Raw genomic sequence first — 25,748 nt, forward strand, 5'->3', positions numbered from 1 at the left:
GGTACCTATGTATAATATATTATAAATAAAAAATATACCCTATCACTCTATATTAAAGTGTACCTACAGCAAATGTAACATTAATTATGACAGCATAATTAGAAACTAGGGTGTAAAAGCCGCTTTATCCAATCAGAAAATCTATATTACCTACTTACAGTAGGTAATAAATAATAATACACCAACTAACATTTGAACCAAAAACCAGTTAGATCAGTGACTGACGTGCCATGATCATCAATATCACGACTAGGACGTCAATACACAATTATATTACAAACTATCGGCCCGCCCGCGGCTTCGCCCGCTGGAACTAAGAAGACACTCCGTCCACTCAAAATAATAAAAAGAAATACAAATAAAAAGAAAAATCCAAAAAGTAAAAAACACTTTGCCAATGTTACCTTGTATGGAGAACGCGCGAAGGACACAGGGCACAAATCTATCGATAGTTATTTTGGCGTCTAACTTAACATAGAGCATGTAGATCACCAATCACGCTTGGAATAAAATTAAAAAATAATTTTCTTATTTAAATTAATTTATGAAAAGTAGATAAAGATTTTTCCTGATGTTATAATTAAGACATACTCGTAAATAAACTTTATATAAATTAGTTACCATTTAAACCATATTACATTAATATGATTAATTATTGCAATATCAAGTCAACCAATCTGAACTCTTCAAGTATCCTTGCACAGAGGTGAAGAGATTAAAAAAACATACAATTAAAATATTAATTAAGATCTCGTGATCATCTTCCAATTGTTTTACATAAAATTACTCTTAACTCCTCTGTTACCTATTATTATGAAATATTTAATGAATTGTGCAATAATATAATTGGTATATTTTTTTTATAATTAACATGTAACATGTTTACGCTAGTCGTTACACCAATGTGGCCCAGTGGGGAGAAGTAAATATAACTGCATTTGGTTCCTATCCAATCCTATATCAGTTGTAGGGAAAATTTTATTTAATTTAACTGATTTCAGTATTACATTCCCCATAAAAGTTCATTTTAAAATTTTTGTCTTACAAATTGACTCAATTTCAAGATATCACAGATATTATTCATGCCAATATTATAAAGCTGGAGAGGTTGTTTAGTTGAATGTGCTAATCTCAGAAAGAACTGAATTAATTTGAAAAAATATTTTTTGTATGGGATATCATCGAAATCGACGACTATATTATAGAGTCAAGTGCCATACACAACTTCTATTTATTTCCATTTGTGGATACTTACAGAATTAAAAACCGATTCAAATATAGAGTTCCAGGCGAGCGCTGTAGAGAGTGCCGCGATCCCGCACAGCCCGGCCACGCATATAGCGATGCGCCGGCACTGCGGCGTGCGCCCGCGCATCACGCACTGCTTTTCGATTTATCTGGAAAATATACACATACTATCAATAACAGTTTGTTAGCTGAATGCATGCACTCATTATATATATGTCGGAATTGTAGTACTGAGGTGGTTCCGGAACGCCAGCGCCATCTGTTGGCGCTCAACAGAGTTAGTGTTTTGCATCGTTATGGAAGGGGTGAGTCGAAGCGTGGCCGACGGACATCGACTCACTTTATGTTTGGCGGTCGGCCGGTGCAGACGACACTGAAACTGTCCCGCGTTCCGTGCTGTGTATCTACCTACTGGGATAGCGATAGCTGCTTTCTTGTGAATTGATTACGGTGTTGTAATTAATTCGTAATATCACAAATTGTGTTTACTCATGCCAACATTATCCACGGAAGCCCACAGTAGATCGGGTACTCAAAAACTATGTGCGAGGGAAATCCACCCAACTCCGACATCAGAAGTGCGATCGGTGTTGGCACAGAGAACAATGGACATAACCACTGGCGTGCTATGTTCGAAGCCCTGTATACACCGAGGCTAATTCACGGAGGTATATGTGGTTACCCACTTATGATCCTGACAAAGAAGACACGGACGCGAGATTGTGGTGCGCAACGGCTGACTTGTGCTTTTGACAAACTCCCCGAGAGGCAGTCAACTCGAGCTTGCTGTAAGTAAGGCACTGGAAGGTGAAGCATCTTTGTGGCTGTCTCAAACAGCGTACGAGAGTATGACATGCTACCCTCACAAATCACTGGACATTGTGATGTGGGCAAAGAAGAGGTTGCTGTGGCTACTGTACTCTCTCACATATCAGTCTGACCCGCGGCTTTAACGTATAGCGTTTACAACACTGAAGTGTTTGAGCGGTGGAAAAATGGCTGGCCATAAGTGAGCGGAATGCAGAAGCAAGCCTATCGATGCGACGTGACGAACACCTGTAGCTTCAACGTCGAATCAAGCGGTGTAGCAGCCGGCAGCGAGGCCTTTAGTGTGCTTCTGCGTGGCAAACCGGGTCATATCGTCATCTGGTGTACGAGCGAAGGCGGTGGCGGGCCAAGCGATGGCAGCGGAGACGGCGCAGCGCGCGGTGAGTGGTGTGTGGACGGAGCGATTAGAGGTCGATGGTTTAGTAATGTTGTTACTATGACCGGTATTGGTCAAACACGAGTATACAGTACCGGACAAATTCTGTGTTGTATAGTGATTAACGATGCCCTCCTGGGATATTGTTGTCGCGAGATTTTAAATCAGGGTTTTACAGTAAACATAACTGACTGACATTTTGTTTGACGGGAATCTTTATGTAAATTCAGTAAATAGCGATAGTGTGAGTGAGTTGACTTTGACTGACATCTCAGCTGACCATTACTGGTAGTAACCAATTGAAACTTTTAGAAACCTTAGGTCGATATTCAGAATTTTTCATAGTTGGTTTTCCAACGACTCTAGTATTGGTTCGAATGTTCGAGTTGGTTCGAATCACACAGTACAGCGTATAGAATGTCGGCGGATGAACGTGGCATTATACGCGACAGAGTTAAAGAACGGTTACACGTGAATATCATTAGGCCGAGCTGTTCTCCTTTCGAAAGTCCAGCTTTATAAGTAAAGAAGTATGACGTTCAGATCGTATCCATATTGACTATAGTGAGTTTAACAATAATACCATCCCGGACAGTTATCCGCTTCCATTGATTACTGATCAAACTTCACGTTTTCAGGGTGCTAATTATTTTTTGAAACTCTATAGCGCAAGCGGTTTTCATTTGATCACAGTAAACGAAAATTCTATAGACAGTACTGCTTTCATAACAGCTGAAGGGCAGTTTGAATTCTTGACTGTGCCTTTTGGTCTGAAGAATTCAATTTCGGTTTTTCAGAGGACAACTGTGATCGTGTTGGGTGATTTGGTTCGCAATTGCGTGGTGGTGTATTTTGAGGACATTTTAATTGTCTCGACCGATTTAGGGGTCCAGTATGGGAGGACTTAATGCAGTGTTGGAGGCTGTGAAGAAGACAGCGGGAACCTGCTGGATTCAAAGGGCGCAAAAGACCGGACGGAGTGGCGAGCATTGGGGGATGCCTGTGTCCGGCAGTGGACCTTGAAAGGCTAATGGATGGATGGAGGCTGTGGCGAGTGCTGGTTTCTCTTTGAACCTAGAGAAGCGTTCCTTTCTGAGGACGAGGGTGTGGTTTTTGGAGTTTAAGGTGGAGGCTGGTCGGGTCTCTGTCACCTCCGAAGACTGTGATTAAGTTATGGCAGTTTGTCGGATTTCCATCAGTTTCCTTCTATCAATTTCTATTTCCGTCAGTTTCGAATCTGTTGTTCGTCTCAAGGCTGAGGGGACTATTGAAAAGCTTTTTGATTTTTGTTGGTTTCCGGGTATATTATGGTGTGCTGGAGGATTTGTGGATGACTGCGCTGTTTGTAGGGTCGCGAAATCTCACTCAGAGTTCAAACTGGCCTGCATCCAATCCCTAAGGTAATGATGCTTAAGCATATGGTTCGTGTAGACGTGGCGTGTAGGTTCAGCGGCAAAACAATGGGAAAGAGTTCATTTTAGTTCTGACAGGCGCGTTTGCGAAGTGCGTTTTTTTTGTTTCATGCGGCAGGCATTGATTCTAGGAGTGTTCACGATGTGACTTGTGGCTTTGTTTGGGGCTCCAACCCGCATGATTGCTGACCAGGGAATATGTTTCACTGGTGGTGGTGTCACTAGTAGACATTGGTTGGTATCTCATGGCGGCGGGTTTACCATGTGCTTACAGGCAAGTAAGGCGCGTCAGGAGTGTGTTAAAGTCCATGTTGACGGCGTTTGACACTAGCCATAATAGGTTGTGACAAGAGTATAGGAGAGTACAACTCGCGATAAATTGTGCGATGAATCGGTAACTTTTAAAAGGTAAAGTCGCGATACCGGTATCATTGATGTGTATCATTGATGTGTGTCATTGATGTGTATCGTTGATGTGTGTCAATGGTGTGTATCTTTGGTGTGTATCTTTGATGTGTATCTTTGATGTGTATCATTGATTTGTATCATTGATATGTAGTAGTGAGGTATAGACTGACGTTGACATTGACGAAATTCGTTAAGTAGTATCAGACATTATTACGAAGTGTGCGGAATATGGTAGGTCCCGTTTTGATATGGCAAAAACGAAAGTAAGTAAGTTTTCTGTTGGCGTATTGTTAATATTGTAAAGTTAATAAGTGTAAAAATTCGATTCAAAATTTAAAGGTTCATTTAAGGTTGTCAAAGTTTTGGTTCTGTAAATTGTAAACGTCTTGAACGGTCAAATTTGCTCACGATAGGTTGAGGAAAATGCCAGCAAGTCATGTACCCGATGAAATCAATGTGTAATTTATGATGTTGTTGATGATAATGATGGTGTTTAAGCTTAAGTAGTTGAAGAGACTCGAGTAAATGGTTCTATCGGCCGTAATGTGTTCGACCGTACCAGTAGTTATTTCGTAGTCGTAGCCCGGTAGAAATCGGTATCTCTTGGGGCAACTCAAGTAGTCCGTGGGTGCGCGGTGTGCGTTTAACTCTGGCGGAGGTCGTGGTCTGTAGAGACCGTAGCGTGTTGTCGCAGGTGTGACATACACGGGCTATCCACGCGGTGGATATGCGTATTGAGAGGTTTTCGACCGTACTGAGGTCGTGGTCTGTAGAGACCGTAACGTGTTGTCGCAGAGGTGACGTACACGGGCGATCCACTCGATGGATATGCGTATTGAGATGTGAGAGAGCAATGTGATTGCTGTTCGGCTGGAGAGCCGTGGCGTTAGAGGTCTTTACTCGGAGGTTTCTGTTAATTTGGTTGTAACTTGTTGCTGAAGTAAAGTGAAGTAAAGTAAAGTGAAGTTTGGTTATGATGATGTCGATGGTACATGGCTGTGGTATTTGTGTGTAGTGATTAGTTACAATTATGATCCAGATTAGTGTCAAATTGTAGTGTCGAGTTGATCTGGTGTCGAGTTGTCCTGGTGTAAGGTCCTGGTGTAAGGTCCTGGTGTAAGGTCCTGGTGTAAGGTTATAAGGTTCTGGTATAAAGGTCTGGTGTAAAGTTGTAGTGTAAAGTTTTAGTACGATTCTAGTGTACGGTTTTAGTATCGAGTTCTAGTGTACAAATCTAGTGTACGGTTCTGGAAGTTAGTCTGGAAGGTTCTGTTGTAGGTTGGCCGAGCGGTACGAGGTACTGTTGTAGCTTTTTCTTATAAGCTAACCGACACACGAGGACGTGTGCTAGCAGGATGGCCGTGTCGGAATTGTAGTACTGAGGTGGTTCCGGAACGCCAGCGCCATCTGTTGGCGCTCAACAGAGTTAGTGTTTTGCATCGTTATGGAAGGGGTGAGTCGAAGCGTGGCCGACGGACATCGACTCACTTTGTGTTTGGCGGTCGGCCGGTGCAGACGACACTGAAACTGTCCCGCGTTCCGTGCTGTGTATCTACCTACTGGGATAGCGATAGCTGCTTTCTTGTGAATTGATTACGGTGTTGTAATTAATTCGTAATATCACAAATTGTGTTTACTCATGCCAACATTATCCACGGAAGCCCACAGTAGATCGGGTACTCAAAAACTATGTGCGAGGGAAATCCACCCAACTCCGACATATACATAATCAAATAGTCAAAACAAACTTTTGCATGAAAAATATGCCTAGTAATCTAAATTTGTCTAACCTCTAAAAACAATATTATATAAAATTATATTATAATAATTAAAGATGATTTTATATAAAAGACTTTAATATTCGTTAAATTGAAAAGGCTAATCTTACGAACATGTAAAGATAATTGATAGCAATTTCTGATTGTAAAATAAAAGCAAATTTTATTGTACAAGGTTAGTTTCATCAGTATTTCAAATTAATATTTTTGTTAAAATATCTAACTTGTTATATTCTAAAAAACACTTTTGAGCGTCATTGCACCATACCCTGAGCGGGATTATCTAAAGTCGGGGCAATGCCAATCAAACACGTTTTTTATTATAATGTTTTCCTACTACTAGTAGATCAAAGATATGCGTTTCTTGTTAATTGTTAATAGCTCGATAATTAAAGACTTCGTAACTTTAATCATTTTTATTTATAATGCATAATACAAAAGTTAAAAAATTCATATTATGTTTATATAGTTCTTATCAATTTGATCATTTTATAAATTATGTACCAAGTCTCCAAGGCATTGCATTGCCACGAACACAATACGTCGCAAGGGACCCTATTATATTTATTGAAAACTAGCGGCCCGCCCGCGGCTTCGCCTGCGTGAACTACGTTACTATTAATGTCTGCCTCAATGAGTACCTACGTCCTATAAGTGACGTCCATGCAAAATTTGAGACTCCTAGCATTTGTAGTAACGAAGTTTCATACAAACTTTCGACCCCAAAAACAACCTCTTAGAAGTCGAATATTGCAAATTTCTTAGCGAGCACCTACTTCGTATAAATAACTCCTATGCAAAATTTGAGATTTCTAGCACATGTAGTTTCTGAGATTTCGTGATGAGTGAGTGACCTTTCGATTTTATATATATAGATAGATAACGGCAAGTGATAAAATAATGTTAATTTATAAAATGTAAATACTAACTATACCTATCTATGTACAAACTAAAAAGTAGAAAATAATATTTTAATAACTTCAAAAGAAGGATAATCAAAGAATCATACTTATTTACTAAGAATAATTTAATTATTCATACTTATGTACTTTAAGATACTCGTAAGTTATTTTTCGAGTTAGTGCCAATCTGAGATTTTCTTATAAAATTAATTTTTCAGTTTTTATTCGGCGTATTTAGTCGAAGTTGTTGTTATAAATTTTGTTTCGATTGGTCACTTTTTAATTTGTTAGTTATTGTTGAAAATATTTAATGTTAATTTGTGCATCGATTTTACTGCATTTTGTATGAAATTCTAAAATCTATAGAGTACATCCTGTTTACTTATGAAATTTAACACAAAGTGAGAACTTACAATACGAATAAAGAAAACAATCTTAAAAGTGAAAATGTATAGGTATTTCTTAAAAAAATCTTTCTACCCGTTGACTTACAATCCTGAAATTGGTACATAAGCCTTAGTGGGCGAGGCCGACTCGCACTTAACCGGATAATTTATAATTTTGAATCTATTTCCCTTCCTTCATTTCGTGTGTAAGGGTTTATGGTAGATTTAGAATCATCCTTGATAACTACTTCATGCCATACTATCAAACTTCTACATGTAACCTTTGACTCTCTTTAGTTTACCAACGCGTAAAGTCTCTTTTCTTTTGTGTTTTGCATTCTCATATTTAATTTACCTTTGAAGAATTCAAAATGGATTCAAAATTCATGTAATGGGTTCAAATTGTTCATGTCTCTAGGCTGCTGCAACAGCAAGAGAATCAGATTTGTTGTGTTCTATTATGAATTCTATTATAATTTAAAAACTATATAAGTTTAAATTATCTACGCCGAGTGCACAAATGATAGTAATTAGATAAGACATTGTATAATTGTGATAATAAGCCAGGGGTCGCCGCTCTCTTATCATTGCTTGATGGTACTGTACTTACTAAGTATAATTGAGAAGAAAAATTGTATTTTTTTTTATTGTTATAGTTAAGTTAACAATACAAATAATATGAGTGTATTCCAACTCCAATAAAACCAAGGACGGCTTTAAGTTATATGTCTTCTTGTATAATACTATGTTTTTCTAAATACCTAAACTAAAATAGTAATATATAACGTAGGAAAGGAAAGATTTATTCCTTAGTTCTTTCTCTGTGGTATACCCTACAAAACAAAACAAACCTGTAAACATTTGAAAAGTACTCAGCGTACAGCAATATTTATATACTTAGATTTCGATTAATTTTATTACATACATTGATATTTATGTATACTATGCATTTATATTTTGTTATTATCATAGCAGTATACACAAACCGCAAATATATATGGAAGTATCAAATATCTTATACAAGGCTAGAATACAGATAAATTTACATAAATAAAAGATAATATTAATAGTTTATGTTTATACTTTTTTTCTTGAGCTTTTCTTTAGCTTCACTTCGCTCCCCACTTTCTCCAAATTCTCAAGGTTTAGAGTGGTTGAGCTCTTTGCGAAACCAGAGCAAAAAATTAAAATATTAAAAATTTCATTTCCTCGAGTGAGAATCGAACCCACAACCTATTGTATGAACAATCACACACTTGCACCACAACTGGCCTGTTTGTTATTTAGTACCAGATATTTTTTACATGCGTCGTACAAGTCAGACAGTCAAGACAATCCACGTCTTACATGATAATTAAGACTTGTAGAACAAAAAACCTGTTGAGGCCCAAAATTGTCAAATAATATACAAAACAGTACTTAATTTTTTTTATTATAATTTTTAGTAGTAGATATCTAATACACTAAATAATATTTTTTTAATTTAGAGAGCTGCTTTTAGAAAGTACTTTTTGTGCGGCTTGTGGGCTAGTTTGATTAGACATAGTGCTATGACTACTTAGCAATGTCAGGAAGATGTATAAAAATATATATTATATTTATGAGCTTCACTTTAGATACCTCGCTAAAATCTCAGCGAGATACCTAGTGAGAAAGAAACTCCCTTCACCGTTTTCTATCTAAATTCGTCTCTAACCAGGCTGTATCTCTCTATATACTAAGAAAACTCTCTCTATAAGGATAAAACAAACACTTAAGAGAAAACACTTAAACAAACACATACAACCAAAGTGATTTTTTTTCCTTTTTTTTATAGATAATGTTACGGAACCCTCTGTACACCGGCCCGACTCGCACTTCACCGGTTTTCTTAATTATACATAGATAGTTAAAAAAGAACACAAAAACTTATTACACAATATTGCTATTTATTGCGTTTTGTGTATAAAACGTGATAAATAATTATTCTATTACTTAATTAATCTATTACATTAGTCTATTGCTAATGGATTCACGCTTAATTTTCCTTTTAGCTATAAGCACTTTAGTTCTGGAGATTATTCCTTTTAAAAAAACCATATACGACTACCGCTGTGACACGTGTTTTATTTGATAAATAAGATATGTTAAGCATTTTACTTTAGACTTTTTAATGTGCATGTCTTTATGGTAGGTTACTATTGCAAGAACCTTCACGCCTCCTTATTCTCGCAAAGCTTGTCTATCCTACCTACCATAAGTAGGGAAAAGTTACTGTCAAAACACTTTGTTCTCCGTTTTTATGCCTAAATCTCTTGGTGGAACTCAACTCACTGCTTTCTAACAGAGCGGGGAAATAGAAGTAATTTATATACATTCGTTCCCACTATCCAGTTTATATAATTTTTACCCCACAACAGTCGTGTGTATCTGTATAATTGTATAATTTCGAGGGTATTTGTATAATTGTATAATTTCGTGGGTATTTGTATAATATCAAAATATTAATATTTTTATATTATTTATTTCACAATATTACTTAACACTTATGTAAATGTATGTATGTCTATAATACAATAATTCATTAACACACCAACATGACATACAGCAAGAGTCAATTCAAAGACGCCACGTGTTTATACCACAGTGTATTTATGTGCGCACTATTATCTAATATTGAAACGCAAATACGTCTGATAGACAAATCTAAAAAAACAATGACTAACACGTACATTTCTTACATTGCTCATACATTGTTTTTGTTATTGTATAATTATCATTTTTAGATTATTTATAACGAGATAGGTACAATATTAAAATAAAAAATACCTTTCATTCTGTATCCCGCACGCAGCAGGATAGGCTGCACAACGCAACGGTTGTGGGTTCAATTCCCACTCGTTGAGCGAGGGCGTTGAGTTCCGCCACTCAACACGGAATGACTCCAAAATTTGGGAGGAGAGTGGGGAACGGAGTGCCTAACACTAGGTTCCTTCCCTCTACCTACTCTGCCATGCGGAGAAAACTGTTTTTTATTATATACCAAGGTAGGGTGATAATCATCTCTTAGCATGTACCTAAGTCTGGTTATAATTTAATTAGCCATTTCCCAATAAGACAACAATAGCATCTGACAAGAATGAATATATCCGCTGCGTAGGCGCAACTTCAAACGTTGTTTATGACCTCACACATTTACCTTGTTAAATTTAAGTTTTTTTTAGAATTTCTATAATAATTTGAAGAAATCCAAGTAATAATTATGTTTCTTTGCAGAAATTCAAAATTTCGTAAAGAATTACAATACATATTTATGTTAAGAACTGATTAAAGTGCGTAAACATTTCGCCTTTACGGAAAATTGAAGATGTATGGGTTCAATATTGCAATATTCAATTATTTATACGCAATCAGGATAACAGAATTTCAACCCATCAATTAAGTGTAGGTGTATATTTGTCTCAATTTAACCTCACTTAAACTTTAATTAACATCTCTGTGTACAGCTTTTAAGTGTGGGTGCATCTAGACCTTAACTTTGAACTGAAGTTGAATGAAAATGTTATGTTTTCGGTTTGTTTATGTTACGGGATTTGAACCCGTGCCAAACCATACTATTTCGGGGTGGGCACGGCTTACCCGACCCCCTCTATACGCCAATAATTTTAAGTGCACAAGAACCAACTTAAAAAAGAATTTAACGGACATGTACCATGATAAAGGAACGGCCAGATGATTGGTTCAAAGTATCGTCTTGAATGAGCGTAAGTAGATAATGCTCACATCCGTTTCTACTCACGGAGCGAATTGTATATTACAGTATGACATACTAGTATTGACTCGAGGCTTTGTTCACTGTATTGCCTAAGATTGAATGTTTTATTGTTTGTTTCATTGTGAATGAAGATAGTTAGGAGTTAGGTTCCCTTCAAATATGCGGAAATGAAGATTTAAATTGCTTATTTTACCGACGGAGGTTATCAATTCGACTGTATTTTTTTAAATATTTGTTCAGAACTATTGACTAGGTGAACTGATTTTGATGATTCTTTTCTATTTGAAAGGTGGTGCTTCCCGAGTGGTTCTATTTTAATTCGGTCACACTCGGTACCACTATGGACGAATGACAATTATTCTTTTTTTATTGCAACAACAAGCACAACTCACACACTCTTTAAGGAACTGATGAAACTTTAGTTAAATTCTGATTATGGGATCCGGTTAAAATTGTGAGCGACTTAGCAATAGGCTCTTTCTGCCTACCACGGGATACAGCGTGATGCTGAAATGTGAAAAAAATGTGCTACTATTTTAGAATATCCCTATCACAGTACTTATTGCTTAATAAATGAAATGAAGTTCCTATAGCATTTAGAACGTACTTTGAACATGGTTTAGAAGAAAGAGAAAATGGAGAAGGCGAGATAATGAGCATTTTAAAGGACTTTCGTAGCCTACACTCGGGTCATAAGGCCCAGGCTCCTGTCCCTGCAACGAAGAGCAACTACCGTAAGTTCCTCCTCTAGCTCTCTATCAGAAAGCTGACGCAGACCAAAGTTAATAAAATGTCAAACAAAATGTTTCACTGCCACGCCTACAATTCGATCTAATTATGTTAAAAATATAATACGCATCTACATAATATATTCTGTCACTGATCTTCACAATATCATATGTAAAATTGTGTTGTAACAATGTCAATGGAAAAAATTATAAAAAAACAAGTTTTAATTTATGTATACGGTAATTCAGGAACATTTATATATAGCGAGATTAAATACGATATCTTTATTTTAAAATTAAAATAGCAATACTTCCTGTAGCAACTATTTAACATTAGTAAATGGTTTTTTAAATGGAATACGAAATTGGTTGAATGCGCAAATCTCAGGAACGGTTAAAAGTTAGTTTATTATAACCACTTTATATTGAGGAATGTGGAGAACGAAGTGTCTGTACACTAGGTTTCCTATGCCTACCCTGCTATGTGCCGGATACAGCGTGTAGCGGTAAAAAAAATGATTGATTAGGTACAACAAAAAATCGCAATATAAATTGTTAACCAGTTACTTCTATCTATGATAGATTGTCGGCACGTTTAATGTTTATTTAATTGTCAATTCAATTGCTATTGTGTAAATATCATGTACATAATCCTATATCTTATAAAACAAAGTCGCTTTTCGTGTCTGTCTGTTGTTTCTAACTGTTCTTCTTCTAAACCACCCAACGGATTTTATTGCGGTTTTCACCATTAGGTCGAGTATTTTTCGTAGAAGGTTTATATATAGTTTATTATTTGTACATTCTTATGTAAATTAACATAAATACGAAAAATATGAATAAAGTCCTACCGGCTGAGACACTTTCGCGCATGCGCTGCTTTAATGGTAAGTACTACATGAAAATAATGTACTGGAGTATTGTTCCACTTAATAAGATCTACAAAAAAAGTCCGCGACAGCATATTTTTATGTTTTAAGGATAACGTGTAGTGATCATATTTCTGTCTAAAAATAATAATTTCAATATATTTTTTATTGTGAGGGATATTTTTCCATAATGGCCTTAATACTTATCCTTTAAAATACTTTATTAAATTTCTACGTTAAACGAAGATAAAATTTGCTGTTTACACTATTTCGAAATTGCGAATAGTTTTAGAGAAAAACGCATTTAATTGTTGACACATCACGCCGTTGACTCATCAGCTGTGCCGACTCAAGTTTTACTTATCCCTTACTCTCAGCATATAAATAAGTATATTAGTTACGTTGGCCATTTAATGTAGATCAAAACTGTCTTTTACTGTTTTTCATTTTAATAAGTATTTTAGAAGTTGTTACAATATCAAAACATCCTTGCTGCGAAACGCGTCCCGCGACGTTTTGCTTATACAAGCGCGTCATGAGCAGTCATCGGTGGTTCAGTGGTAGAATGCTCGCCTGCCACGCGGGCGGCCCGGGTTCGATTCCCGGCCAATGCATTCTATTTAATTTTCCTCACAGGCAACCACGTAGTGCTTGCTTTTCATCAGGGACAGAATATCCTCTTAAGCATTAACCACAAGCTCGAAAAAAAAAAACACGCCTGCCTCTATAGCAACGAAGATTTAGATGCGTTTGCACGTATTGGATAATCGGAGTTGAATGTATTATTTCAGCGCGATATATTTGGTTTCATATTTTTTGTAGTAGTTATTAGTAGGTAGGTTTTTGTTTATAATTTCTTCCGTTTAAAAATAGTCATTTAACTATCTAAAAATAGTCATTTAAATATATGTTAATAAGTACTCGAAAAGATTAGTAGCACAGATTTAAAATTACGGTACCTACTAAAAAATCCTTGCTGAGTAAAACAATTGGAAAATCCTTATTGAAACTACGAAAATGCGGGTTGCATTAGAGTTTAATTAATTTTCACATTATCTTAAGTGCTTTGCAAACATACATTATATGAATAATCCAGTAGTAAAAGCGGGCGAAGCCGCAAGGGGGTCGCTAGTTTAAATATAAAATTAATATTATGTAAATATGTGTAATATATATAAAAAATCTTTTTATGTTTAATGGGGCAGTCGTGATGGAGGGCACAAGCGTGCGACTTGTAACGCAACGGTTGTAGGTTTGATTCCCACTCAGGGGGTGGGGAATGGCAGAGTTAATGGGAAACGGAATGTTTTAAATATCTTATTATCCAGAGGATGTCCTGACTAATATCTGTCCGATATTTGTTTGTGGGCATACGGGTACGCGACCCCGGATCCTCGAGCCGCCACTCTTACATCCTCATCCAGTCCGTAAGAATGGTGTCCTAACTCCCCCCCTTCCCCTCCTCTTTTCCTTAGCTCCCTCCTTTTACCTATCCTACCCCTTCTATTTTCCTCTCCCCTCGGTTTTTCCCCACAAAGGGGTTTTGGAGGTCAGACGGCAGTCGCTCCATTTAAAAACCGCCAACCGCCACTTAAATGGACCGAAAAAGAAACAGAAGACTGGGTACGGCTAGGGCGTCGCCGCAAAACGACGCGCAGGCACATCGCCCTACACCTGCGACAAGTGGGCAAGGGCTACCGTGTCATGTACGGGCACGGCTAAAGACGCTAGTACCCAGAAGGAAACTCCGCTTTGCAACGTGGAATATTGGCTCTCTGACCGGACGATGCAGGGAACTCGCAGATGTACTCATGAGACGTCGGGTCCAGTGTGCCTTCCTCCAGGAAACACGCTGGAAGGGCAATAAGTCCCGTAACATCGGACAGGGTTACCGGCTTATATACACTGGGTCACCTTCGGGTAGAAACGGTGTAGCGGTAGTGCTTTCTGAAGAGCTTCAGAATGGGCTCCTTGAAGTTGACCGTCGCTCCGACCGCTTGATGCGAGTGAGGGTACTGATTGAGGGCGTTATCACAAACTTAATCAGTGCCTATGCTCCCCAGGCGGGATGTAGCGCGGCCGAAAAGGAGACATTCTGGGAGCAGTATGAAGGGGTGCTACTTGCTGTGCCGTGTACCGAAGTGGTCTTAGTTGGGGGGACTTGAACGGGCACGTCGGTAGGGCTGCTGAGCCGTATGAACGTGTTCACGGGGGTTTTGGGCACGGTCTTCGCAATGCAGAGGGAGAAAACATTCTGAGAACCTGTATTGCGTCTGATCTGGCCGTCGTGAATACGTTCTTCCAAAAGAATTCTCAGCACCTTATCATGTATAAGTGCGGGTCCCACTCAACTCAAATAGACTACTTATTGACCAGACGGTGTCATATGGGCAGGGTAACTAACTGTAAGGTCATTCCAGGCGAAAGCCTAACGGCCCAACATCGTCTTCTTGTCATGGACTTTAACGTCACTCCGAAGAAGAAAGTAGCCGAGAAACGTAGGCCTCGGATCAAGTGGTGGTTGCTGAATGGACCGATGCAGACCGACTTCCTGGCAGAGGTGAAAAGTCATAATCTTTCGACTAACACCGAGACTGCTCAGGATGCTTGGGATCGGGCTCAGTCGGCAATCATTGCGGCAGGCAGGCGAGTTCTTGGCGTTTAGTTTAGCTTTATTACCCCTATTTACAAGGGAAGGGGCAGTGTTCAAGATTGTGGTAGTTATAGGGGCATTAAGCTTATGAGCCATACCATGAAGCTCTTCGAGCGCATGATCGACCTCAGGCTCCGCCGAGAGTGTACTGTCTCTGAGTCTCAATATGGATTTCAGCCAGGATCGGGCACCATGGACGCCATTTTCGCCCTCAGAACTTTGATGGAGGCATACAGGGAAAAAAGGAGAGCTCTGCACGTGGCCTTTTTAGATCTGCAGAAGGCCTTTGACTGTGTGCCTCGTCAGTGTATCTGGTGGGCATTGCGATCCAAAGGGATCCCTGAGGCCTATATTGAGATTATCAGGGGCATGTACCACGATTCCGCTTCTATGGTTAGGACTGCTGTTGGCGACACTAGACCCTTCCCGATTACAGTGGGGGTTCACCAGGGCTCGGCTCTTAGTCCGTTCTTATTCAATGTAGTGCTCGATACTGTCTCGGCTCACATCCAGGACCAGCCTCCATGGCTGATGATGTATGCCGACGACATAGCACTCATTGCCGAGAACCGACTGACGCTGGAGCGTAAAGTGAACCTCTGGAAGGGTACGCTTGAGAACGGCGGTCTTAAACTAAATGTGTCGAAGACAGAGTACATGGCCTGCGGGAGCCGGGACTCGAGCACCATCCTTATAGGTCCTGAGCCAGCCGTTAAGTCGGAGAAGTTCAGGTACCTTGGATCCGTTATGCACGAGTCTGGAGGCATCGACCACGATGTCCATGGCCGGATAAGCGCTGCCTGGGCCAAATGGCGGGAGGTCACTGGTGTGGTCTGCGACCGCAGAATACCGCCCAAGCTCAAGGGGCTGATATACAAGAGCATCGTCCGACCGGTTCTTTTATACGGCAGCGAATGTTGGCCAGCACTATCTCGGCACACTCAGGAGCCTCACGTCACGGAAATGAAGATGCTGAGGTGGATGTGCGGCGTAACGCGGTCTGACCGCATACGCAACACATTCATTCGAGGTAGTCTTGGGGTCCGTGACGTAGCGGATAAGCTCCAAGAGCGTCGCTTGAGATGGTTTGGCCACGTTACGCGCCGGCCTAAGAACTATGTCGGACGCAAGTGCCTTGCTATACAAGTTCCTGGGGCGCGACCTCCCGGACGCCCAAGGAAGCGCTGGTTGGATGTCGTGATGCAGGACATGAGAGCCAATGGTCTAACCACCGAGGACGCAAAAGATCGTGCAAAGTGGAGTAGATTAAGTAGGAAGGCAGACCCCGGTAATAGCCGGGATTAATGCCAGGAAGAAGAAGAAGGAATGTTTTAAATATTAGATTCACAATTGCTTCTTCAAATAAAGCGTTATCGAAAATTATTTCCCAATTTACAGAGAGTTTTATAGGATTTTATAAGTGTTTTAAATTAATGTCAAATAAATGCTAATGTCAAATAAATGCTATTAATTTAGTACTCAATAATAATAAATTAGGATTAAAATGTATTAAGATTTTGTTAAAATAAATAAATAAATAAATACGTAAATAAATTATTCATTTTATACATTTCCTATTCATAGGTATATTTAAAATAGCATAAATATATTTTAAAATATTTAAGAATATTATAGAACATCTCTTTAGAGACTAGCTTTTACATGCAGCTTCACCGGCATGAGTAAATGGAAACACTACATTCACTCAAGTTCATTTCAGAAATTTGTAAAATTTAAAACGAATCGGTTGGTGTACCTACATAAATACATGCAAAATACATAGATTGATAAACACATAACCTTCTTTTGCGTTGTGCAATCGCGTAAAAATAAAACTAAATAAAGATATATTTTTATCAGTGGCGTAGCTAGGGGGTGCGAGCGGTGCGGTCGCACCGGGCATCAAAATCGACGATTAATATTTTTTAAAGGTAGCCAATGTCACATTTTAATGTCTGATGCTTGATCTACGTGAAGACACTTTGAATCTGTTTTTTTTTTTAGAGGGCATCAAGTCCTAAACCGCACCAGGCAGCAAATATAAGGTATTTGCTGCCTGGTGCGGCTACGCCACTGACTTTTATAAAATGTTTTCCAAATGTAATCGTATTATTATGATATTTGGCAAAACATATAAGTCAATAGATAAGTCTGTAACATAGTTATAATAATTATTGTTTATCATCCAAATGATAAGCGTGTCGTGTAAATGAGTCAAAGATTGGCATTTTGAAAACAAAGAGATTTCAGTACTGTACATAATAATTTTTAACATACTTTTATTGCTTTTATCTTATATTTACAGAAAATATCTTGGTAAATTTAAATGGTGGGGAACAGAGTATGTTAACACTATGTTACCTGTGCCTTCCTTGCAATATGCGAGATGACCTCGTGTGGTTTCGATCCCCATAGTACTAGTTCAGGAAAAAATCTGAAAACTAAATCCTAATAATAGCTTTAAAAGAGGGTCAAAATTTTGTATTAAAGCCGCTAGTTCAAGTGAGGTAACAGATGAAAGAAATTTAGCTTGAATTTCAGAAAAAGCTCGAGACCTCTATTTTTATACTGAATCCTTGGTGGGCGAGCCCGACTCGCGCTTGTCCGAGTTTATTATTTTTAAATAACTTATATTTTTGCATAGTGGGAATTTAAAAGTTGTAATTAATTATGTGAATATTTATTGTTTATTTAGTAATATATTTTTAAATATAATAAGCCCAAGCATTGAAATAAAGCTCATATAGCCGAATAAATAAAATCAAATTATAAAATTATGCAAACAAGTAAATAAATGTCACAGTTATAAGACGAAAAAGACGAATTTATTAAATTAATAAATATATGTTACTAGGATAAGAATGCCAAAATTTTTGCTAAAATAAAAAAAATATGTAATGAAATAAACACATATGTATATAAAAAAAATAATTGAAATTAAATTTATAATAGTAAATTCTATGTTCACACGTGTCACTTACTTTGAAAATAAATAAATAAAAAATAATAATTATACTTATATCATTATTATTACAATATAAATAAACAGTAAAGAAAAAAATTGTCTTACTGTAAAATTCAGAACTTGTATGTACAAAAAAAAGTGTGAGAAATTATTTTAAACACATTGTGTGATAAATATTATACACAAAAAGCCAAGTACGTAACTTAGGAAAAATTATGAAAACCATAATTTATGTATAATATAATATATAAACAGTTAATAGCTGTTATATACTAATTTTTTATATAATATTTGTTTTAAAATGTATTTTAAATGTATAGAAGCGCGGTGCAAAGGAATTAAACTGTAACCCGTGCCTCTTGGAAACAGTCCAAGCGCCCCGACCACTAAGCCATACGTTCCTGTCAAGCTACGTCATCATTCTGATACCCTTGTTACAATTTATTTATGTAGTTAGCATCTCTGTAGGGCCAGTATTACAAACGGTCTAGCAGCATAAGCTTGAGAAAGCTGCACTGGCTTTAAAAGTTTTTTTAAAGATGATTATGTTCCTTTTCGTCCAAAATGGCATCATTTTTTTGCTTTAAGCCTTATGGTAAGGGAGTTATGGGGGTAACAATCCTTAACGTTAAATATTTTATTTTATTTGGGATTTGGGATATTATAAATTCTTTCTCTCATATTTCTTTCTTTTATATACCACCCTGAATTGATAACTTAAATTATATATATTACGTATGTATTAGATACTTACTTAATATATACATGATAGGTATATATAATTTAAGAGTAAGGTGAGCTAGAGTTCAGCCTCTAGAATTCGGCGTGGAACAGGATCAGCACCCTTGGGCAGTTACCCTTGTTACCTTTGCTTACCCTGCTATGTGTAGAATACAGTGTGAAGCTAAAAAAATCTAACTGTCGTACACAATTAACGTGCTGTCATAAAAAAAATAATAAATTATTTTTTCAGTAATATTTTACTTGTCACTGAAATAGTAAAAAAAAATTTTAGTTATAAATCATAAAAAGTTCAAAGATTAAAGACGTAACGTCGTAAAATATTTTGTATTATTTAATTTTTTAACGTTGATAACTCATTCTTAAGCTGTAAGATGGGTGATAATACAAAAGAATATTTTTATATCATTCCTAATTTTAACCACTTCATTTGGACTTCAAATAAGGAACATATAAAAAAATCCAACTACATAAAGCTAAAGAAAAAATAAGTCGATTAGTACATTAGATTTAACTATCAATGTCCATTTAAATATCGTTCGCTCCTCGTGAAAAATTATTTAGTTGAAGTATAGGTTCCGATTGGTAATCCTAATTAACTTTATAAAATTTTATGCAGTCCGGTTATGTAAGTATTTATTACGCCACTTGGGTTGCTAAGATAAATCTAACGATACTCAATTATGTAAATTCGTTCAGCGGTTCTGAAGATATGAGGTAATAAAGAATATATTAAAGAATATATGTATATATATATATATATACAGCCGCAAAAACATAACCCGTCTTTTGCAGTCCGGGAAAATATTTGTATTCCTATTTAGTGAAAGTAGCGGGAACGTATAGCTTAAAAGTTTGGACGGTTTCGAAGAGGCGTGGTGTCGAATCCCGCTTTACGTTCACGTTTAACTTTTTATATATTATCAAAAAAAAACATTTTTCTTTTCTGAGTGTAAAATAATACTTAAAAAATTATCTGGTGTATGGTATGGTTATAAAAAATGATAAAAATACTTAATTTCCCGAAGAGCTAGTCAGCAGTTTACGCCATTTAGACGCAGTTATAGTTCTAAAATTCCTTAACAACATACAACATGTATAATTGTGTGACAGTTTAAAAAAAATGCATGGTGAGACAAAAATAGTAATTAAAAGCGTAAATTGGTACATTACATTACCTAATCGCTACAACAAAGGTCATTATTGTGGATAATAGCAAATAACGTCTCCTAGAATTGGACTAAATAGATAAGAGAATTATATAAACATTCATTATTTTAATAAATGTCTACCAATTAGTTATGTATTACATTTTTTTCTTGAGACATGATCACACATGTAAGCTAAAATAACTCATCTCAAAAAAAAAAATATCTCCACTATGTATAATATAAATTTACTAAGTTAATAAAAGTTATAAGGATATTCTATTAGTATATAGGACATTCTAGTTCATAATGTCCGCCCAAATTTTGAAACATAGACAATAACATAGACAAGTAGAAGAACTCAGCGCCGAGCTCTATAAAATGAAATTAATTTAAATACTATTCCCCGAGAGGATCAAACCCATAAACATCACGTATTCAATAGGACGCTGTTCCACTATGGCTTGGTGGCTTTCCTAATCTGAATAATTCTGAATTCTGGGGGCGTTGCGTATTGAGGGGCAGAACTCAACGCCGCGCCTGTCTCGACACCAGAGCGAAGAAATGGAAATAAATATTTAACTTCCTCGAGTGGGGATCGAGGACGCAACCAGTCGGTTTTACAGTCACACTTTGTGCCCCTACGCCAGGACTGGCCGAATATAATAATGAACTGAAAGTGGATAATGAATGGTTGGATGACATAAATAAAAACCCAAGGTAGAGACAGAGTGATCTTTAAATGCTTACATATTAACAAAAATCTTTTCGTATAATTCGACATACATAATTATAATGTTATCTATATATATAAAATCGAAAGGTCACTCACTCATCACGAAATCTCAGAAACTACATGTGCTAGGAATCTCAAATTTTGCATAAGAGTCACTTACACTTTTTGCATAAGGACGTAGGTGCTCGCTAAGACGGGAATTTACAATATTCAACTTCTAAGGGGTTGTTTTTGGGGTTGAAAGTTTGTATGAAACTTCGTTACTACAAAAGCTAGGAGTCTCAAATTTTGCATGGACATCACTTATAGGACGTAGGTACTCATGGAGACTGAAATTAATAATAACGTAGTTCACGCAGGCGAAGCCGCGAGCAGGCCGATAGTGTTATAATAAAAACAAAATTTTCTATTTATATATTTTCCTCAAAAACTTTTCGTAGATACATTAATTTAAATTAAGAACATCATTATATTTTGCACAAAAAACAATTGCTCTTCAAATAATTATTTTCAATGTCAAATGAGATTATATAAGTTGAATTTGCATTTACGTAAAATAGTAATATTTCATCAATTCAAATTTAAAATTGGTCTGAATTAAATGAAAATAATAAAATTATTGAAACATAGACAATTATACATAGTCTTATATATATGTATAATAAATGCATAGTAAATGATATCTTTCGAAGCTACGTAACTGAACGCTGAGTTCTAACTAAACGTTGTAGATAGTGTCATAAGTAACAAAGAAATTTTAAGTATCGGAGTCTCTCAAGGTAGGCTGATTTTGGTAAGGTAGGATGGTAACATCCTTCCTTGACGTCGTAAAAGTTGGTCGTAATAATTATCTCGCTGAAACTCTCTTGGCCGCTGCGTATATGGGCTGACCCTTAAGAAAATTAACTTTGAACCTAGATAAACCCAATTAATGACTTCGGCGCCTAATAATATCATTTTTCCGTTAATACCGATTTCCATAAGAGTGTATACTAATATTTATGAGAAAAGCAGTCTGTGTAAAACTGTAATATTTGTATCGAAAGTCATATTAAACATCTAGGAATATGATTTGACTATTTATTATATTTATATATTTATTCAATTCACTGTTAAGTGTGATGAACCAGAAAAATTTCTACTTCTTGTAAGTTAGTTAGTTCGATTAATACGAGAGGATATGAAATATCTAAAATTTCCATTTCTTCGATCTGGTAACGAGACAAAGCGCGGCGTTGAGTTCCACCACTCCACACGCTATGCTTCCAGAATTCGGCGGAAAATGGGAAACAGAGGTATCGGTTTCCAGGTCCTCTTTGCCTGCACATAATAGGAAACAGCGTGAAGCTAAAAACGGGTAGATATATGATTATGATGTTTTCATGCGATCGGCTTCGTCGTCTTACTATATCATGGTCTGGGGATATACAGGGAATACTAAAATGCTCCGCTTACAGCGGGCTCAAAGGTCATTAGCCATTATTACTTATACCGCAATTCAACGCAAACACCACAATAGCCAATTAATTATTATTCGTAGATCAGATCTAGTTTGCATAACTTATCATAGTAGATTAGCCTGATATGGGCAACATTACGAAGATTTTGAATCATTACGAAACATTACGAAGATTGAAGATTTTGAAGAAGATTTGGAATCTAATAAGGTGAACAAGAATTTTCACCTATATACGTCAATATTCTTCGCCGAGGATATCTTCTTCGCAGGCTGAGTGATCTCTGTAAAGAGACTTTACAGCCTGCAGCAAGAGTCCGTTCACATTGTACTGGGGTAGTATCTTCCATAATTTCGCTCTTAGAACTCTTTCAAATGCCTTTTCCAGGTCCACAAAAGCACAGAAAACTTTTTGGTTAACAGCCCAAAAATTTTTCCGTGTTCATGCGGAGGGTAAAGATCTGCTCCATACACCCTCTTCCAGGTCTAAAGCCTCCTTGGGCCTCCCACAACAGCCTTTCGGAACTCACTTGCATTCTTCTCGCTAGAACCCGAGTATAAGCTCAAAACATTTGTTTGCATGCAACGTAGTTGTTCGAATTATTGGGGACCCAAAGATCTGTGAAAGGCTTTTCTTCTGGATATGTGTTCTCTAGCCGCCGAATTTTCTAACCGCACAGCACGTCACAGACTTAAATATCATCCTCACCTCATGGATATCATGGCACTCTACTACTGTGTGTACCGTAATTTAGAGCGGGAAACGAACCCAGAGCTGCCGCGGTTCTAGTCACATAGTTTGTGCAACGTGCGCCATAACGGCCTCAGAATATTTTTCATGATAATGTTTATTTTATCTTAAACCAATCAACGAAAATAATTATATCAGCTGTTTACTTAAAAATCATTTTGGGGTCAAATCGAAGTTACAATGTTAACACAGAATATGAATATGAAACCCAACACCTATGTAAATATCTATATATAGAAAATATGAAAAAAAAAACCTGTCTACTTTTCATATTTTTTAGGAACACTATACATATAACTTGCCATGGAAATCTTTCTGCCAATTAGGTAGATAAAAAAATATTAGGTACATAAAGTACATATGTACTCGTGTATGTAATAAACTCTACGAGTACTTGTTTAGTTTTTCCAAAATTGCATAAAAGCACTTTGATTATTAAAGAAATAAAATGATCTTACCTTACAATATATAAATATACAAAAACAGAACTAGATAACGACTTATTAAACTCATACAATATAAAAACAAATCAAATAGAAGAGGTCACTATGAAACTTTTAAACTTTATATTTTAATACACAAACTATCGTTTATTATACATAATTAATACTTTAAACGACGTTTCGATTATACGTCCCACTGCATAGAGGACGGGCACGCAACTAATCTGTCTGATGTCCGGCAAGTGATAAGTAATCAAAATTATAACACGTGGTATCTATACATTTTTTTTCACGATTTTGGCGCACGATATGCGTAGACAATCTAGTGCTAAGGCACTCTGTTTTCCACTATCTACATTTTTAGTTAATTGTTTTTTACTTTATGTGTATACCGCACATCGGAACGTAGTGTTGAGACACTCCGTTGATATTAAGACACTACCGTTCCCCACTTTCCGATGAATTTTTTGGGGCACACAATTCCTCAAGGATTCGGCGAAAAGTGGGGAACGGAAGTGTCTTAATGGGGAACGGAGGCAATTGAAGTGTTGAGGTTCGATCCCCACTCGCGGCAAAGAATATGAATTACAAACTAACATACCTATTTATTCTGCAACATTTCGATTAAAAAGATGTATTTGATTAAAAACATCATCTCATGAACGTGATCTCGTTGAGGCGGTCGTGGCCCAGGGGCACAAGTATGTGACAGTAACGCAACGGCTGTGGGTTCGATCCCCACTCGAGGTATGAAATAGTTATCTAAATTTATATTTCCATTTCTTCGCTCTGGTGTCGAGGCAAAGTGCGGCGTTAGGTTGCGCTAAGTGTAAAGGTTAAAATTCTCGTGATAAGTTAGACGGTTATCCTTCATATAAATTATAAAATAAAATATATAATTAAAAATATTCTATCAGTGCCAAAACACAATGTCAACTAAATAATCGGAAATAGAATTATTCTATAGGACTTCGCCCTTGGAAGGAACTTGTATTTTTATATTTCTAGTTATTTAGTGGCAACTCACATACCATCTACATACATAAAGGTCATCGTGGTGGAGTGGGAGGTCTAACTAGAGCCACGATGCGTATAATGTGGGATCGATTCCCGCTCAAGGGAATTAGAGCGGAAGCGGAAGGAAAGATATAACATAGAAGTTTGAGTGAGAAATTATTCCATTCTCCATTTTATCCTGTAAATATTATACAAAGCGACATCTTTTCAAGGATATGAGTATTACTTCCGTATTTAAATATTACTAGATTAGATATATAGATGGCGTTGCTAGTTTTTTTTTTTGTTAACTTAAAAGGCTTCTTCCTTTAATATTTATTGGCATATTTAAATTAGTCTATCAATGTTTGTAAGAAAGTACTGGAATACTATTTTATTTTATTACTAGTATTATTCTTTTTCTATTGTTTGTGTGCAATAAAGTATAAACTAAACTAAGCTAAGAATCAATAAACATTTATCCTCCTAGTTCATCATACAGAGCAAATTTACAGTAATTATAATGTGCTGTACAATATTAAAAGGTATATATAGTATTAGAAAAAAATATGAAAGTTTTAATATTATAAATTATAATATTTATAATCAAATTGTATCTGTTAAACCTCCTCGTGGCGGGTTCGAGGTCCCCACTCGAGGAGATGAAATATTTTTTTAAATTTATATTTCCATTTCTTCGCTCTGGCGTCGAGGCAAAGTGCAGCGTTGAGCTATGCCACTCAACATGCAATGCCTCCAGAATTCGGCAGAAAGTGGAGAACGGAGTATCTTAACACTAGATTCCCTCTGCCTACCCTGCTATGTGCCTATGGGATATTGCCCTGTGGTATACCGTAAGCCAATACTTTGTGTAAGGCAATGCACCTGTAGCTCCTCTGGTGTTGCACGGATTCGTGGGCGGTGATAACTTAACATCAGGTTTAATTATGTGATACTCAACGACGAAAAGCCATCGAGAATCCATTAATAACCTCTCAACACGCATTGCCTTGCAAATTCAACTGAAAGCGGGAAACGGACGTCTCTTAATGAGATATGGAATGTCTTAACACTAGGTCCCACGTTATTTCGATGCCGTGCAAGAACACAGGTATAGTGTGAAGTAAAAAAAAAATAACGATTTCCATTGATTCATTCTTGTTTCTTTCT

At 36.8% G+C, this 25,748-nt stretch overlaps 2 protein-coding genes across 2 annotated transcripts in view; one reads left to right on the forward strand and one right to left on the reverse strand.

Annotated features, from left to right (window-relative positions):
* LOC146528605 (protein peste-like) overlaps nucleotides 1–23,815 on the reverse strand; it is a 33,716-nt gene extending 9,901 nt beyond the window's left edge. The window contains exons 1-2 of the mRNA XM_085202982.1: nucleotides 23,598–23,815; nucleotides 1,256–1,397 (exon numbers count right to left, since the gene is read on the reverse strand). Coding sequence (XP_085059108.1) covers nucleotides 1,256–1,375 — 120 coding nt within the window. The 5' untranslated portion in view covers nucleotides 1,376–1,397; nucleotides 23,598–23,815. The remainder of the gene's footprint in view (nucleotides 1–1,255; nucleotides 1,398–23,597) is intronic.
* Nucleotides 1–25,748, forward strand: part of LOC146528604 (protein croquemort-like) — a 57,589-nt gene that overhangs the window by 11,252 nt on the left and 20,589 nt on the right. The gene's annotated exons all lie outside the window — the stretch shown is intronic.

Source organism: Heliconius melpomene, chromosome 19 (assembly GCF_056956725.1).
Source record: "Heliconius melpomene rosina isolate 202511_hmr_F chromosome 19, ASM5695672v1, whole genome shotgun sequence".
Lineage (NCBI taxonomy): Eukaryota > Metazoa > Arthropoda > Insecta > Lepidoptera > Nymphalidae > Heliconius > Heliconius melpomene.